The sequence below is a fragment of the Epinephelus moara genome, chromosome 24 (assembly GCF_006386435.1).
Source record: "Epinephelus moara isolate mb chromosome 24, YSFRI_EMoa_1.0, whole genome shotgun sequence".
Taxonomy (NCBI): domain Eukaryota; kingdom Metazoa; phylum Chordata; class Actinopteri; order Perciformes; family Serranidae; genus Epinephelus; species Epinephelus moara.
Genome location: NC_065529.1, coordinates 43,179,960 through 43,196,069, shown reverse-complemented (window position 1 = coordinate 43,196,069; position 16,110 = coordinate 43,179,960). Strand labels below are relative to the sequence as shown.

At 39.9% G+C, this 16,110-nt stretch overlaps 1 protein-coding gene and 1 long non-coding RNA gene across 4 annotated transcripts in view; one reads left to right on the top strand and one right to left on the bottom strand.

Moving 5' to 3' along the window:
- Positions 1 to 10,639, top strand: part of LOC126386196 (uncharacterized) — a 33,862-nt gene extending 23,223 nt beyond the window's left edge. The window contains exons 2-7 of one of the 3 annotated variants that reach the window (XR_007569474.1): positions 5,693 to 5,848; positions 5,974 to 6,025; positions 6,266 to 6,330; positions 8,546 to 8,693; positions 9,437 to 9,480; positions 10,429 to 10,639. This is a non-coding gene — a long non-coding RNA (uncharacterized LOC126386196). The remainder of the gene's footprint in view (positions 1 to 5,692; positions 5,849 to 5,973; positions 6,026 to 6,265; positions 6,331 to 8,545; positions 8,694 to 9,436; positions 9,481 to 10,428) is intronic. The other 2 variants (XR_007569472.1, XR_007569473.1) reach the window with 2 other exon arrangements.
- Positions 1,557 to 16,110, bottom strand: part of stab1 (stabilin 1) — a 96,926-nt gene continuing 82,372 nt past the window's right edge. The window contains exons 63-70 of the mRNA XM_050038363.1: positions 15,017 to 15,182; positions 14,035 to 14,141; positions 11,730 to 11,849; positions 10,846 to 10,980; positions 10,648 to 10,752; positions 5,686 to 5,835; positions 3,475 to 3,579; positions 1,557 to 1,746 (exon numbers count right to left, since the gene is read on the bottom strand). Of these exons, the coding sequence (XP_049894320.1) occupies positions 1,678 to 1,746; positions 3,475 to 3,579; positions 5,686 to 5,835; positions 10,648 to 10,752; positions 10,846 to 10,980; positions 11,730 to 11,849; positions 14,035 to 14,141; positions 15,017 to 15,182 (957 nt within the window). The 3' untranslated portion in view covers positions 1,557 to 1,677. The remainder of the gene's footprint in view (positions 1,747 to 3,474; positions 3,580 to 5,685; positions 5,836 to 10,647; positions 10,753 to 10,845; positions 10,981 to 11,729; positions 11,850 to 14,034; positions 14,142 to 15,016; positions 15,183 to 16,110) is intronic.

Genomic DNA, 16,110 nt, shown 5'->3' with positions numbered 1-16,110 from the left:
GATTTTGGAAGCCATACTATACTATGACTTTTTTTCATGATTTTGGACGACAACTACACTATGACTTTTTTTCATGATTTTGGATGACATACTATTCTATGACTCTTTTTTTTATGATTTTGGACGACATACTATGCTGTGACTTTTTTTTCCATAGTTTTGGATGACATCCTGTACTATGACTTTTTTTTTTTCTTTCATGATTTTGGACCACTTGGTATACTATGACTTAATTTTATGATTTTGGATGACAAACTACACTATGCGATTTAAAAAAAAAAATTTTTTATGATGTTGGACGACATACTATACTATGACTTTTTTGCATAGTTGTTGACGACATACTATACTATGACTTTTTTCATGATTTTGGACGACATACTATACTATGACGTTTTTTTGTGATTTTTGATGACATACTATACTGACGTGTTTTGTTGATTTTTGAGGACATACTATACTATGACGTGTTTTGTTGATTTTTGAGGACATACTTTAGTATGTTTTTTGTTGATTTTTGATGATACACTATACTATAACCTCTATTCGTGATTTTGACAACATGCTATTACCTTTATGAAATTTATATTTTGTTCTGACATTTTTATGAGACGCTATACTATGACTTCTTTTGTCATGGCATACTGTACCATGATGTTTTTATTGCAGACTATACTATGATGAACTGATTAGAATTTGATGGTTGTAGGTCAGAAGGGGAGACATTTAATCAGACACTGAATTTGTGACACTTACCTTGGATGTACACTTTGACACCGTGGTCATTGTGTAGATCTTCTTTGCTGCTGGGGGCAACATCCACGGTTACACAGATATGGATGTTAGCTGTTAGTGCAACTTGACTGGATGGAGGAGGCATAAGGTTGTCTATAACAAAACTACAATGTGGTGTGTTTATGATAAAGAAAAACATCACACTGCTGGGTCATTGATGTGTTTTAATAGTTAGGACAACATTGGCACTCTGTGGCACAGCGGAATCAGATATATCGCACTTTGGATTTGAATTAAAACCAACTCTGCACCTCTATGAAACTTTATTGGCTCTCTGAACTGCCAAACCTGGCCTCTATTAAAAAACAACAACATCCTGTTCAGCGTTAAAGAGCAGACCGTCAAAGTTAGAGACTAGCTGCAGATTATAGCGGAGCATTTAGCAGATGAAGACACAGATATTTTTCTTTGGAGTTAGTGGAGTTGCTGTGGCTACCATGTTTGAAAACTGCTACCTGCTTCCACATCGTCTCCTTTCAGCCCTGATTTGTCTCCACTAACTCAAGAGAAAAATATCTGGATCTCTAGCTACTGAATGTTTCACTTTCTTCACCAGCTCGTCTCTGTTTCTGTTTGGTGCTGAGCAGGTCGAGTGCGGTGGGTTCATCAGAGCTTGTTTTATAAAAACCAAGCAATAAATGTAAAAGTAGTATTCAAAAGAGGACAATAGAGCTGCAGAGTTGTTGACAACCTCCAGAAACACTTTGACATCACACACAGTCATTTGATCCATGGTTGACTGAAAAAAGAGAGCATGTGGATAAAGTAAATACACATATTTTATTTCTTTTTTGGATACAGATGATCTGAGTAACAGCTGAACCGTGTTCAAGCCAACAGGTTGTTGTGGTATGTAAACAGACAGCTCCAGTTTTAGTGGTTCTACTGGTCCAGGTCCAGAATCTTTGGAGGTTCTTCAGGTTCTGCTGGCTCTGACCCCTGACCAGGATCCTGTGGGAGGGAGAGAAAACGATCACATCAGGGAACAAGTTGCACAAAAAGTATGTGGAGGGCTGTCCACATACTTCTGGTCATAAAATAAATATTTATGGCCATTGGTCCCCTCAGGGTGTTGTAGACAGCAGCTCAGAGAGTGGTCTGGACTTTGTGATTCTCTTCACCTTTGAGCTTTTATAGTTTTCCAGAGAAGTTAAGACCTGTAGGGACGCCATTTTAGTTGAAGAAAATGCAGTTTATTTAAAAAGTGGTGCCTGAAAACAAGCAGCCAGATTGGGATTGTTTGTGTGTGTGAAAAGGACCTCGTTACGAACGTCAACCAAAATATTCACGACAGACAGAATCAGTCAAAGTGTACTTTAAGTGTAGGTTCACACATTTTAAAGTCAGTGTTAAAATAACAAACCGAATCAAAATGTTTTGTTTTTTTTACAGTAACTTCCAGGTAGAAAACCAACACATCGCATACATAACATAAAAAATGGGCATTGAGCAAACGCTGCCTCAACTGGTTGGTTTTTTAGCCAGTTTGAAAAAGGCCCACCAAAAAAAAAGAATCAATTAGTTTAATTGTACGTTATTTTTAGAATATTTTCACCACAGCCTCCATCAGTAAGGCAGAGAAAATATTCCAACCATAGCATACACTAAGGGGCTGTACACATGCCGCATCTTTTGCAGACAGATAAACAGAGTTCAACTTTTGGAACGTAGCAGTGCGCACCGCACGTCATGTGATGAGGACCAATCACAGCCAACATATATCTTTCCCTTCATCTGTAAATATTCAGTCATGGAAACATGGAAAAGCTCTGTACTCAGGATTTTAGGTAAACTTAGTTTATCAAAGACACTAATAAAGCAACACAGTTCAGTATAGGATGACCAGATATATCATCAAACTTTACAGTTACGGCTGAAAATGACGACAGAAGTAAACAAGTTTGCAGATTTCACGTCTCCGCAATTCAAAACACTGCCAGTTGTCTATCTGGAAGCGTTGGCACGACATCATGGTGAGTTGGTCTGTAGTCACGTGCCCATACTGGCTATTAGGAGATCCCTTCCTAATACACTGAAAATTTAAGTGATATCCTCAGTCCCCCTTTTGTGTAAAAATGTATTCTGACATTTATCTGTGGCTAGTGTGAAGCATCAGTTGTCTGAGTTGGTAAAATTAAGAGGATCTGTCACACAGTTACAGTCTTATTTAGCTGAAGTCCATCACTCAGGGTAATCTGATCCAGAGATGGTGTTATATTCAACATGTGGCAGTACTGGGGGTTAAAAACAAAATTTAACGTTGGATCAACTTTTGCTACAACATAGCGTCAACTGTGAGGCATTGTGGTGGCCACTAAAAAATGTTTTTTTAAATGTGAGCACACATATCCGTTGCTGTATTTCTACTGTTCACCTTGATTGTCGTGACAAACGATAAAGAAGCTGCCTCTGTGATAACTTTTAGAGTTGTAAAATCCTGTGTCATACTATTTTACACTGCTGTGTTTCAGAGTCTGAGAAACCTTTAAATTGACAGATCTGTGACTTTATTCTGACTTGTATTAAGGCCTAATTTCTCACCAACAGCTCCCTGTGTTATTCTGTCGCAGGGCTGCTCAGACTGGATCCTCAGTGGTTCAGTCTTTAACAGGAACAGTGAGCAGCTCAGACTCTCCTGCTGATGTAAATGTTCAGTCAGTCTCTGATTGGTTGACTCACCCCAAACGGCTCGCTGAAGGCTCTGGAGCCGCTGTACAGGGGGTTAGGGATGGAGACCAGCGTGGGCTTATTCCTGCCGACCGCCGCACCGTCCTCATCCTCATTCTGTCACAGAGGAAACAACAGGAATCACTGTTAGCAGGGTATATTTGATGGATTGATAGATGTAATGTGTGTCCTCCAGAACCTGGATTATAAGTGAACAGACAAATCAGAGGCCACTCAGAGGGTCAAATGTTTACAACCCTGCCCCCCGTCTCACTCCCGTCTTGATCAACGCTCCTTTCAGCCATCCTGGTTGAAGAGGGGTAAAAAGGTCACTTGAGACCCCTCCATGTCCCGGATGTCGATTAACATGTTAAAAGAATTCAGCTTGGGGCGACACAAATTGACATAGATTAACGACCAGACCAAGATTTGACCGTGCTTTTAGTTCACCACATCATCTGATATGTGGAAGACTCGTTTGGCACTTACTTGGTTGTAAGCATGTTTTCAGACGGACATTTTAAGGCATGATGTTTCAATGTATTTAGGACTCTCTAATTGTATTTATTTATTTAACCTGAAGTCCCTTTGAGGTAGAGGTCAAAGTTGTTACACAAACTGTCGTCATTGGTGGAACTTGCCTCCAGTAGTAGCAGGGTTACAGTCAGCTTTCTTCAATAGGATGATCATGTAAACAACAAAACAGCTTTCAGTGATCAGTGTGGGGAATTAGACAAAACCTGACTGTCATTGCTAGATTTCTACTGGACAACAGTAACTGGTCACATGTGGTGGTGGTGGTGGTGGTGGTGTATAACCAGGTCCTCAATTGTCATTTTGCACATATGCAGGGAAACTAAGGAGAGGTTATTACACAGAGCGATGCGTCCAAAGTCAGACTAAAACTAACTTAAAAGAGTCTAAATAAGTCGGTGTCTACAGCTGACCTAATGTTGAAGTATTTATTAAATTCAGACACTGTGAGGAAAATCTCAGCTCGGTCTGTCTGAGATCATGTTCTACCTAATAAAGTCAGACGCAGCATCTTCAATCGCTAATTAAGTTAAAATAATGGAGCATTACAGCCTCACAAAGGTCAGGGCTAAGGAAGGAAACTGATTATTGACCTGCTGCATGTGTTCATATTTGCACAGCAACCACGACACTCCAGTCCCTCCAGGATTTCGATCTTTTTGAGGTCGTTGCGGCCTGAGATGTCTGATTTAACTGCAGCCTTTCTAAAAAATGATGATGCAAGTTGCAGTGTTTATTGGTGTTTTTTGCAATGACATTACAGGGTCAAATGAAAGTTGTAAAAAATAGTTGTGATGCTGTCACAGATTTGGAGCCTTTTATTATTAGCATTCAGTGTTGGAAGCAGCTCTGAATGACTGTCCCTGTGAGAGGCTCTCCTCCTGCTCATCGTGATCTCATCCCCACTTGTCATATTTTGGCGCTTGGGCAGACGCCCAACATACAACACTGAGCTGTAAATCTTACACCAACAGTTCGACTCTGTGGTTAAACCTTTTAATTACCGTTGGGTATCGTTAGCCATGTAATGCTAACAGTTAGCCCTGACATAGGCACAGAGCTCCATCCCACAGCAGCAGTCTCAGGATAAATGAAGGGGAGGCTGAGTGAATCAATACGCTGCACGCAGCTCTACAATGAAATGAGATTTACCCGTTATAAATTGTCAAATTTATGGTGAAGTTGCGATGATTAGACAAAAGTGCAGGGTTGTGCAGGATGCAAGGGGACAACATCGCCACATCCTGGAGGAACTGTATGACCGACTTTTCATTTGTTGGGTTGAATTTGGTGAAGCTAATCTTTCAGGTCTGGTTGTTAGAGGAGCTCATCTCAGTCAGACTTGGGAGTTTATGGCTGTGAGATTCGTGACACAATGAGTGATGTTTGTGTGACGATTGACGATTTTGAGTCGTTTTTCTGTAACTTCAAAAGGTCACATGTACTTCATCTTAGAGATTTGGAAGAAATTCTCGAACAAATTTCCTGCAAGTTTAGGGAATTCAACTAACTAATTAAAAACGATGTTGAAATAATGTGTCGTGTAACCAAGACAACTAAAAACAGTTTCACTTTTAACCAAATCAGTCCGGTTTTAACCTGCAGGTCACAAAGTCACTGCTTACTGGGAACAACCTGCTAACACCAGTTCTGTGTGTGTGTGTGTGTGTGTGTGTGTGTGTGTCTCACTCTGAAGTAGTGGAAGCGGAAGGCGTCCGTCTTGTGTTTGAAGATGTAGTAGCCGAGTGCAGCCAACACACACGCCAGCAACAACGACACCAAGATGGCCGACACTGTGCCGCTTGAGTGGGTGTAGCTTCTGGAAGCATGATGGGAGATCTGGAGATGACAGGTTTGACAAACACACACACATGAGAATTACTGCATATATGAGGACATCACATCAAATTCTCACCACTGGAAGTCTTCATACACACACACACACACTCTTCATCTGTCTTGCTCTAACTACCATAGTAACAGCTACACTTTGCTGCACCGTTGCCATGGAGACGTGACTCTGTGCCAGGTATTTATGACTGTTTTTATGAAGTACTATACCATGACATTTTTATGGCATACTGTATGACTTTTCTCTGTCCCCATGGAGACGTGACTGTCTGTGCCGGGTCAGTTTTATTGCCCAAGAGGACGATGAAAATTCAACCAATTAAAATGAATAATTAATGTTATCGATCCAATGAGAAGACAACACAGGACTGGTCCTCCTGATGACTGACTCTGGTCGCCATTTTGTTTCTTACCACAGGAAGAAGAATCTGTTTACAGTATGTGGAGGAAAGACAGATGGCCACCAACATGTCACATGTCCAAGTAAGTCATCAAAGCCATATACAAGATAGGGCTGCAACGATTAGTCGACTAATCTGTGACTAATCGACTATTAAGATAATCCGTGACTATTTTAGTAGTCGACTAATCGGTTTGAGTTATTTTTCATAGAAAAGTACTATAAAAGTACCCCAAAATACTCTTATTGCAGCTTCTTATGTTCAGATATTGGCAGCTTTACACACTCTCCCATGACGGTGAACTAAAACCCTTTGGCGTGAGAACGAAACAAGACATTAGATGACATAATTTTGGGGTTTGGGAGAGACAGACCGACATTTTTCAACATTTTAACACATTTTTCGAAAAAATGATTAGTCGACTAATCGAAGAAATAATCGACAGATTAGTTGACAATGAAAATAATCGTTAGTTGCAGCCCTAGTACAAGAGCTCTATTTAAAAGAGATGTATATATTTCCATCTGTGGTTTCATACTGAGACTCTATCTGTGAGGTGAAGAAGACCTGTAGCCTGTTGCAGCAGCTTCTGTCTGAAGTTAGTGTGCAGAGTTTCCACAGTAAGAGTTGAAACTAGTCAGTTTGTTCATAAAGCTGTGTCCATGTGTGGTTGCACCCCTCAGACGGAAGGTTCACCTTAGCTACTCTGGTGTGAAGTCAACACTAACATAACTATTGTCACTGACAGTGAGGTTTTCACTTCCTGTGGCCGCTCAGTGAAAAGCACTATTCTGTTGCCTAAAAATATCTATCGTTAATCACCAAACAACTACAGAAAGGTGCATGAACCAGGGGGCTGTACCACAAAGTGAGATTAGTGCATTGGCGATGTACGTTGAGTCTAAAACCAACATGTCCGTTCTACAAAGGTGGTAGATGAGAATGCTGAGGTTTAAGGTTCAAATACTTCACATCCCTATCTAGTTGGTGGTGTGTGCATATTAATTATCTAGTCTTGTCTTTTATCTCACGTGCATGACCTTGTTGTCTAGCTGGGTTTAACGATTGCGTTGGTCGGCTGTATTCACTACAAATCATTGCAAAACGTCACAAAGGCTGACTGTCTAAAGCTAAATTGTGATGCGTTAATAAACTAGACGAAGAAAGAAGAGGGATAGATGTAGTCACCTGTTTATTGCATACTCTACTTTGACTTTTTATAGCATACTATGACTGAATTTTTTAAAGAATATTTTTCATTCAAGCCTCTTGTGCCTGCGCCCCTTGAAACACACATCTAGACTGTTGCACTTTTAACTGTACTATGACTTTATGTGGCATAGTCTATTATGACCTACTATGAACATGCACCCAGAACAAAAATGGATTGCTCCTGTAACCAATGGTACAGCAGTTATAAAAATGTTTAAACTGTGATAAGGCAAACGAGCAGAGCATAAGCTGGAAAACATGACGTTTATTTACTTTACATGACGCTAAAATGAATACTGAATTACGTTAAATGTTTGGTGAATGTGTCAGCCATAAGAAATCATAAATATCTTTTAGAACAAGTGGTTGTTTATTGTTAACTAGCAAGACGGGCTAATCTCTAACACGCTCAGTTAAGAAGGAAAAAAACAAAACAACCAACGCTTTGAGATGGCTGTCAGATATGATAGAGGTAAAATCATGTCATCCTGGCTTGGGACTACGGTGGATACCCGATCCAGCATTTTAAGCAGTATTGGTATCAGAACAACTCTATTCAACATCACGCTAATCACGTGGTCATATAGGAACTAAACTGTAAATTAAATTTGTATCATTACATTATTGTAACAGCTGCAGTTTACAGAAATGTACGCCCAAGTTTTCACCGGCTACTCTGTCGAAATTCCAGAGATCCTGATACCAAACTATTAAGGAATGAGTGGGCGTAATTAAACACAAACTAGCAAACTATGTTCCACATACAGATTAGAGCTTTATTGTGAAAGTTCAAAACCTGAAGGAGAGTCACAACAAAATGTATTAAACTGTCACATCCAGTATGTGGAGGGGACGAGCACGTAATAAGGTAACAGAGAACATAAAGTTGTTTGGGGGAATAAAGTAATTATTTCGCCAGAGGCTTCAGATTAATCAGTTCTGATCTAGTCTTCATCATCCTCTGTGTCCCACGTCATGAATATTGATCAGAGTTGTGATTCTGTCTCAAACTCAGCTGATTGAATCTTCATTTCCTGAAAACTATGCCAAGACACTAAACACAACCATCTGCTCTCTGCCCACAGCTGTAGCTGTTGCCTAGCAACAACAGACAGAACATCCTATTTAGGAAGCGCTGCTGGATAAAGAGGAACGGTTGGTTGCCATGGTGCCTCCTGGTGGCTGAGCTCAGAACTGCAGTGGTTCACAACACCGCAAACATTTCATCTAACTGTGAGTAAGATTTTGATGTTAAAACAAAACCCATCTGTTACTGTTTTTGTTTCAGTGCAACAAACATTAAGTTTACCTCTGGAGATCAGAGGGCTGTACCGTGAAGCAAGTTTGACAGAGGTAGGCTTCCTTTGTGTTAGCTGACTCGACAAACTCTAAATCCCCAAAGAGCGATAACCCAGCGATAACGGGTACCACGAACGCAGTTATCAACTTGCTTTGTTAACCCAGGCTTCCTTCCTCTGTTTTGTGCACGTTCCTGTAAAGGAACTACTGAATATTATCTGTTTTAACTACCAACAGACCAATCAATATTCTAATCCCTGGTCTGTTAGCAGTAATATACCAGCACCAGACTTTAGCACATGAGGACCAAACATAGAAAAACAATTCAAAGTGGTAACGTGATGGTTTAATGGAATCATACTGTATTTTATATGCAAGTAGATGTCATCCTGATTATTAATATAGTGAACTATCAGAAGAATGCCACCTGTGATTTTATACCAAAGAAGCTTTCGGCCGAATTACCGTGAACAGTCACTTCTGGGTAGAAAACTGGCAATTGATTACAGTTGTTGCGATGTGTAAAATCAGCAAACTTGTTGATTTCTGAAGTCACCTTAAGTTCTAACTAACATTTAAAGATATATATAGGTAAACGCGACCGTTTAATGTTTCTGCTGTGCTTATTTTATGTATTTTGTTACTCTGTATGTTTGATAAACCAAATCTACCTGCAGGGAAGCCAAGCAATGTACTGCTGTGAACTGGACGGCAGCAAAAGGTATTTTGGCCACCAGAAAAAAATCTATCTGCGTAAAGGCCTTTGCACACTGAGTCTGTTTTTGTCTAAAAATAGATAGGTCTTCACGTTGTGTCAATCACATTTGCACACTTAGTCCAAAACTTTCAGTCATTATTAAATTGTCTGCGTTTTTTGCATCCGTCAGAGCCTTTAGAGATGTTTGACCAAGAATCAGTGAAGAAAATGTGGCGGTGGGACACAGCCAGGACACGACAAAGGAACGGGGTGCACAGAATCATTTCATAATTCAGACAGCTCACATATTCAGGTGAATGATGACGATGAGGAGGAGCATGTCGCCTGCACACAGTACATGGAGAAAGAGACAGAGGACAGCACCGCCGCCAAACGAAAGACAGGGAGGGAGTGGTGACAGTCAGATAGGTAACTCCAGTGGAGAGAGTATAACAATAAAAGGCATCAGAATCAGTGTGCAAGGTTTCTGTGCCTAACGATTTCTTTTTGGATGATGGATTAAAAAAACTGACTCAGCGTGCAAAGGCCTTAAGTGTACGCTGTATTTGAACAGTTTCACAACTTTACCCAACACACTAAACAATTGAGGCAGTGGTAGACCAGCAACTCTGTGTTCTGCTACGTTACGTACAATGACTGTTATCGTCAGTGGATTTGTGGCTTTGATAAAACAGCTTCAGTTAGCTGTTGGAAAAGAATGTCTGACTGTAAGGTAAAGTGGTGAAAATATTCTAAATATAACACTTAAACTAATATTTATTTTTTAAAAATGTGGTGGGCTTTGTTTTTTTTTTAGTGGCTAAAAACAAATCAAGGCAACGTCTGCTTTTAATGTATGTGACACAAAGGTTTTTCTGCCTGGAAGTTATTGTAAATAAACATACATTGCATAATGTTGACTGATATTTTGCATCTAACTTGTTTTCTGCCTTTGTTCCTGTGTGATTTTAGGTTTTCACTCTACAGTTCCCATCGTGCTTCGGATGATATGATGAAGAGGAAGAGTACAATTTTAGCCCTGTTAAATTTGTCCCGTGTATCTTTACATTTTCGGGAATCTGCACCATTAAAACGCCATGCAGCAGGATGATGACAGATGACATGATGGTTCAGAATTGGAGGAAGAAGTTGCCCTAATTGTCAGCAGCTCTAGGTTAAACCATCACTCACCGGCTCGGGGGGCGCAGTCAGCGGGGCCTCGATGACATGGATGATCCCGTTCACAGCAGGAATGTCCCACTCCAGCAGCAGCCGCCGGTTCACAAGCTTACGGCTCTGACAGATAGAAGAAGAAGAAATTAATGTTAATAAACATCTATGATCATGTGTTTTGATTCATAGTCACTCAGTGGTGTGTGTGTTTCTGACCTCGTTGTTGCCGTGGGTAACAGTCAGGTTGAACCCAAGCCTGGATGTGATGACTTCCTGGTGTCTCAGATCCTTGAATGGTCGTCTGCTGTGATTGGCTGAGATGTGATACTCCAGATCTCTACCAGACAGAGTCTAAAGACAGACAGTATAGAAACAGATTAGATTTCATTCACAGCTCTGTCAGACCCTGCTGGTACACTAACTGAACTAATTGATTTCTAAAGGTTAAAAACTTTATAAGGAATCATTTGTTTAAAGTTGATGTGTCTGTTCATGTCCATTGTGTTATTCTTCAAAATATAAAATGAACCACAAACTTCAAAATATAAAATGAACCATGGTAACAAAACCTTTTAAACTCCTATAATACAACTGTATTGTGTATTTTTCAAATATATGTTTATTTTTGGTTCAGTCAGTAATTTTAGTTATCATAGTTTCAGTAAAGATTATATGTATTAATTCAATTTAAAAATAATATATTCACTTTCTTCGGTTGAGTGATACAAAGCAGTTTCTGTTGTTGCTAATGAGGTCTCTGAGCACAATGTGTGGAGTTCCTCAGGGCTCATACCTCAGGCCTCTTTTTTTAATCTTTAGATGTTTCAATCGGTCAATGTTCTCAATTTCTTTTTCTGAGTTTCAGTGTTTTAAATTTATCTTTAATATGTTTTTTATCTTGCTGATTCTTTATTGATAAATGTTGCTCATTAAGTTAATACACAGACTGGCAAGTAAAATGGCAATGTAAAATAGTTTAGGCTATTAATTTTACATATATTAAAAATCATTTAAATAAGTCGTCTTGAGATCATATGAAAAGGGATAAATCATGTGTAATGCATTTAGTATTAAAAAGTAGTAATTAAAGGGTACGTCACCTGATTTGCAGAAAAGCCAGCGTTATGAGGAACAAACAGCGTCACCTCAGACTTCCTGTGAGACATAAACTCAACAAGCTGTTTGCCCTCTGAGGACTGGCCGCTGTAGTCCAACAACAACTAGAGAGAGAGAAACAGAAGTTATTCAGATTTACAATCAACATCTTGTTAAGACATAAAATTCACTCAATCATTCTGTGATGCATTCTTTATATTTTATAAAACCCTTAAAACTTAATGCCATAAAAACACATCAAACTGACTTATGCATTTAGATGATTTTGGGATTCAGGTCCACAGAACACTACAGGACCAAACGTAGACCTCAGTGGTGGATTAGAGAGTGTGGACCTGGTCTGGTCGGGTCACCTTGTTTTTGGTTTTTGCTCCATTTACAATTTTGTCTCTTAAATTCAATTGCTTTAGTCAGCTATACAAAAAATACATCACAAGCAAACATGGAGGTGGCTGTGACAAAATGGCAGCAGCTAGCAGTGCTAGCCATGCTAATGGTGCTAACAGCGCTAACAATGGCAACAGTGCTGACAGAGCTAACAGTGTTAACCTGGGAGGGGAACCAGAGCATTGGCACTGAGCTTCTGCAACTGTGTCGTCCAGCCACTGTGGGTTGGGATGGTGTTATCAGGAGTAACTGCCATATGAGTGCAGTACAGAGCGGCAGCAATTAGCTAGCCACTGGAACACACACACACACACACACACACACACACACACACACACACAGGGACTTGCATGTACTAACACGCACATGTGGCTGCATAGGCTACCACAACAAAGAACAGAGAAGCTCTGATAACACACGCAGAGGGAGCGTGACTTCATTCTCTGCTCAGGCTTACTGCACTGTTTCTTTATATAGCACAAAGTTGTTTGCTGCTATATTACTGTTCAAAATCTCACATTCAGACACTAACAGTGAGCCATGGGAGGAAAAAAGGAGCTGGGCTCGTTTGATAACTACATAATTACAGGACCTGAACACATCTGTAGTTCACAAGTTCTGTCTCATATTTTAGGAGCTTCACTTTCACCAGTGAGACCTTGAAGTGAATCCTCCTACACATTCTTTTTCGTGGGGGCAGAGAGCCTCTCCACCTACAATATCAGCTGAAAGCAGCTGCCTTTTCTTTTCATTAACTTGTTAACTGGAAGTCTTCCAAAGCTCAGTGATCTTCAGGAGTTGACGTCTGTGTTATCTCTCACAAAGGTCTGATTAACAATGTAAGAGTCTGTAAGTGTTTTGCTAGTTAATGTATAGTTGTAATTCTTCTTATAATATGTCGTCTTTGTACAGTACATTAATTTAGCCGACGTCTGCTCTCACCTCATCTTTGCTAAAAACAGCTGTTGATACTGTGTGTGTTCGCATTGCCACGGTTTTGTTGTGCAAGACTAAACTGGCTTCTGATCAAGTTGGAGGACTGTATGTCTCTGTTTTGTTCTGAGACGTCTCTTAGTCTGACGACGGAGAGGAAATGACTCCATGATGAAACAAACCTGGATCAGACCCAGGAAGCTCTTAATCCCAAAAATAAGGACACATTAAAGTCCTGATCACAGATCATGATGACTGACGGCTCCAGATAAGGTCTTACTTTTTATCTCGATAATTAACATAATGTAGTAGTGATATCACCTTTGTTCAATAAAATAATTTAATAAAAATAAGGTTGTTTAAGTTACTCAGGTGAATTCACAAAGAACGCATTTTTGTGGCTGTTGATAATAACATGATCCCGTCTCAAGGTCCAATTCACTATAGACATTGTACTGATGATATTACAGCACAAAACACGCCAAAAATATTTCGCAGAAGAGTGCAATTTGCCCTTTTTAGCATGTGATTTCAATCATCGATGTGGTATAGTCAAATATGGCCTTTGTGCTACAGGTCCTATCATAAAACAATTTGATGAAGCAGCCGTCCTGTGTCAGCCACAGTCCAGCAAGACTAATGTAAAACACCACATAACCAGTGATTCATCCGCCAGCCGTAGCCCAACTGTGTTTACAATTTGGAAATCTCACTCTTTGGCACCACACAGTGGTGGTGATTAAAAAATAAAGACAAATGCATGAATGTTATTAGTCAGCTGGTAGCCAAACAGCTGATGAATGAGCCACTTATGAAGAGATATGAATGAAAAGCACAAAAGCACAATACTGTACTCTAGTCATAAATACACTGTAATTATTAATAATGCCAAAACTGAAAATACTGATCCAAGTTGTGATAAACCAGATTTATCTTTTTACCAATAAATGGTCCAACTGTCACACTCACCTTGTAAAAGATGGAGAAGTTGCTGTATGTTGCGAGGACGCTGGTTAGGACGCCGTTACAGAAGTCACCGTTTCCTATGTAACTGGCAGGACACACACACGAAACATCTGCACACACACAGACACACACACACACACAAAGGTCAGAAGTCAGGTTCCACCAGAAGTCAGCTCTCGACTCTGATCAGCTATCAGTCCATCAGACTGTTATATTTTGGAGAATTCCCCTCACAGTGAAATAAACTGTAACTGATGTTAGACTCACTGTTTCGCAAGAACTAATATATTAATCTGTCGTTGAGGTGCACTGCAGCACAGGGGCCCACATATTTTAAATTATTAGATCAGTGCTGACACAATTTGTCAACTATTTTATTAGCTGATGGACAGAAACTTGGTCAACTACATTTCTGTGGCTTAGAGAGTAATTTATAGAGTCAACACCAAACATTCTGTAGTTCCAACTTCTCAAATGTTTCTTTGCTTAATGATTTAATTCAGATTACATTTTAGTTATTTTCTAATATGTCTTGATGTCAGACACTGAATGTCGGACTCTGTTGACACATGATGATGAAAACAAGTCTCCTCTGTCCCTGACAACATCTGTAGATATGTTGGATTTTATACATATATTACAATATTGTTAATAAATAGCCAATTATTATTATAATATACTGAACATTTTGAATTTTGAGACATCATCTAGAGCTCTCAGAACTTTTTTGACACTTTTAAAAACAAAATAATCAAACATTGGTTGAAAAAATAAGTGACAGAATGATAATAAAAATAATTCTTAGTTTCAGCCTTGAATTGTAAACACCGTTTTTGTGTTCTGAGTGTTACAGTGAATACACAGGGAGCTCTGTGATGCTTCAGCAGATTAAACAACAATACATTTAGACAACATCTGCTCCTCAGGAACAAAACTCTCCAGTGATACAAACTGTCTGAACACAGAGGCTGTGCTGCTGCAGTACCTTTGAGCCTGTAGCAGTAGGCGTCGTACTTGCTGTTCTGGTCCACAGGTTCTTTGTAGATAACCAGGCCCACATGGTTGTCTCCACACCTAACCGAGGGAAAGCGGGTTGGGTATCCCACCTTCCCCCCCTCCATCCAGCCGGCCACGCACAGATGCATCCCCAGCTGTCAGGGCCAGACAGAAAAAAAAGGACAACAGCAAGATAAATGTTTCATCATGAGTATTAGTGTGTACTGCTGAAAGTTATACTCCTCAATTAACTGACAGAGGTGGTTGTAACGTGTTGGATACATCCGTCTGGTGTGGTTCTATCAACAAATCAGACGCTGTTAGTATCTACTTAACCCCGTGCCTCGAGCGTAAATCTGGCCTCATATTTAATGTTTCAGGAAAAAGGATTTTTTTTGCTTTCTCCTGTAGAGTGTAGAAGATTAATAGTGATGTATCATTTTTTTTTTAAATTTAAAATGCATTCAAAGGACCAGTGTGAAGGATTTAAGGGAATCTGTTCAATTCAGTTCAATCATTAATTTGTCACATGGATTATACAAGGTAAAACTCAAGTGAAATGTGATCCCATCAGCTGCTTTAACTTGTGCACTGTAATTTTATCCTTTTTGCCTCTTCTTACATTGTTGGCTGCTGCTTTGTAATCATCCATGTTTCCAGATGGTTCTGGTTATCAATGATTTCTGGTTTTTGAATGATTTAACTGTCCAAACATCCAAACCTCAACAAGACCGCCCCATGGTCGCTCTTCCCACAGCAGCGCCACAATGCAGCCACTGTTAGCAGTGATACACAGCAGGACCAGCATCACACCAGTTCTTATTCACCATAAAGCACAGATCTTCTCTCCGTCTATTGCCAGAGTCCACTGCTCTGTCAGATCGGCATGTAGAAAAAGAGCCTCCTGGTTGAACAGCTCTGTCCAGGATTTCTCAAAGTTTCAGTGAATCACAGGATATTATAGGTCCTGATATCCCGTTGGGAACTGATTCAGCACAGAGGTCGTCCAGTTTATTTTCCAACACCTGCACAATGACTAGCAGAATGCTAGTTCAGCTGGTGTCCTATTCTTCTCCATCTTCC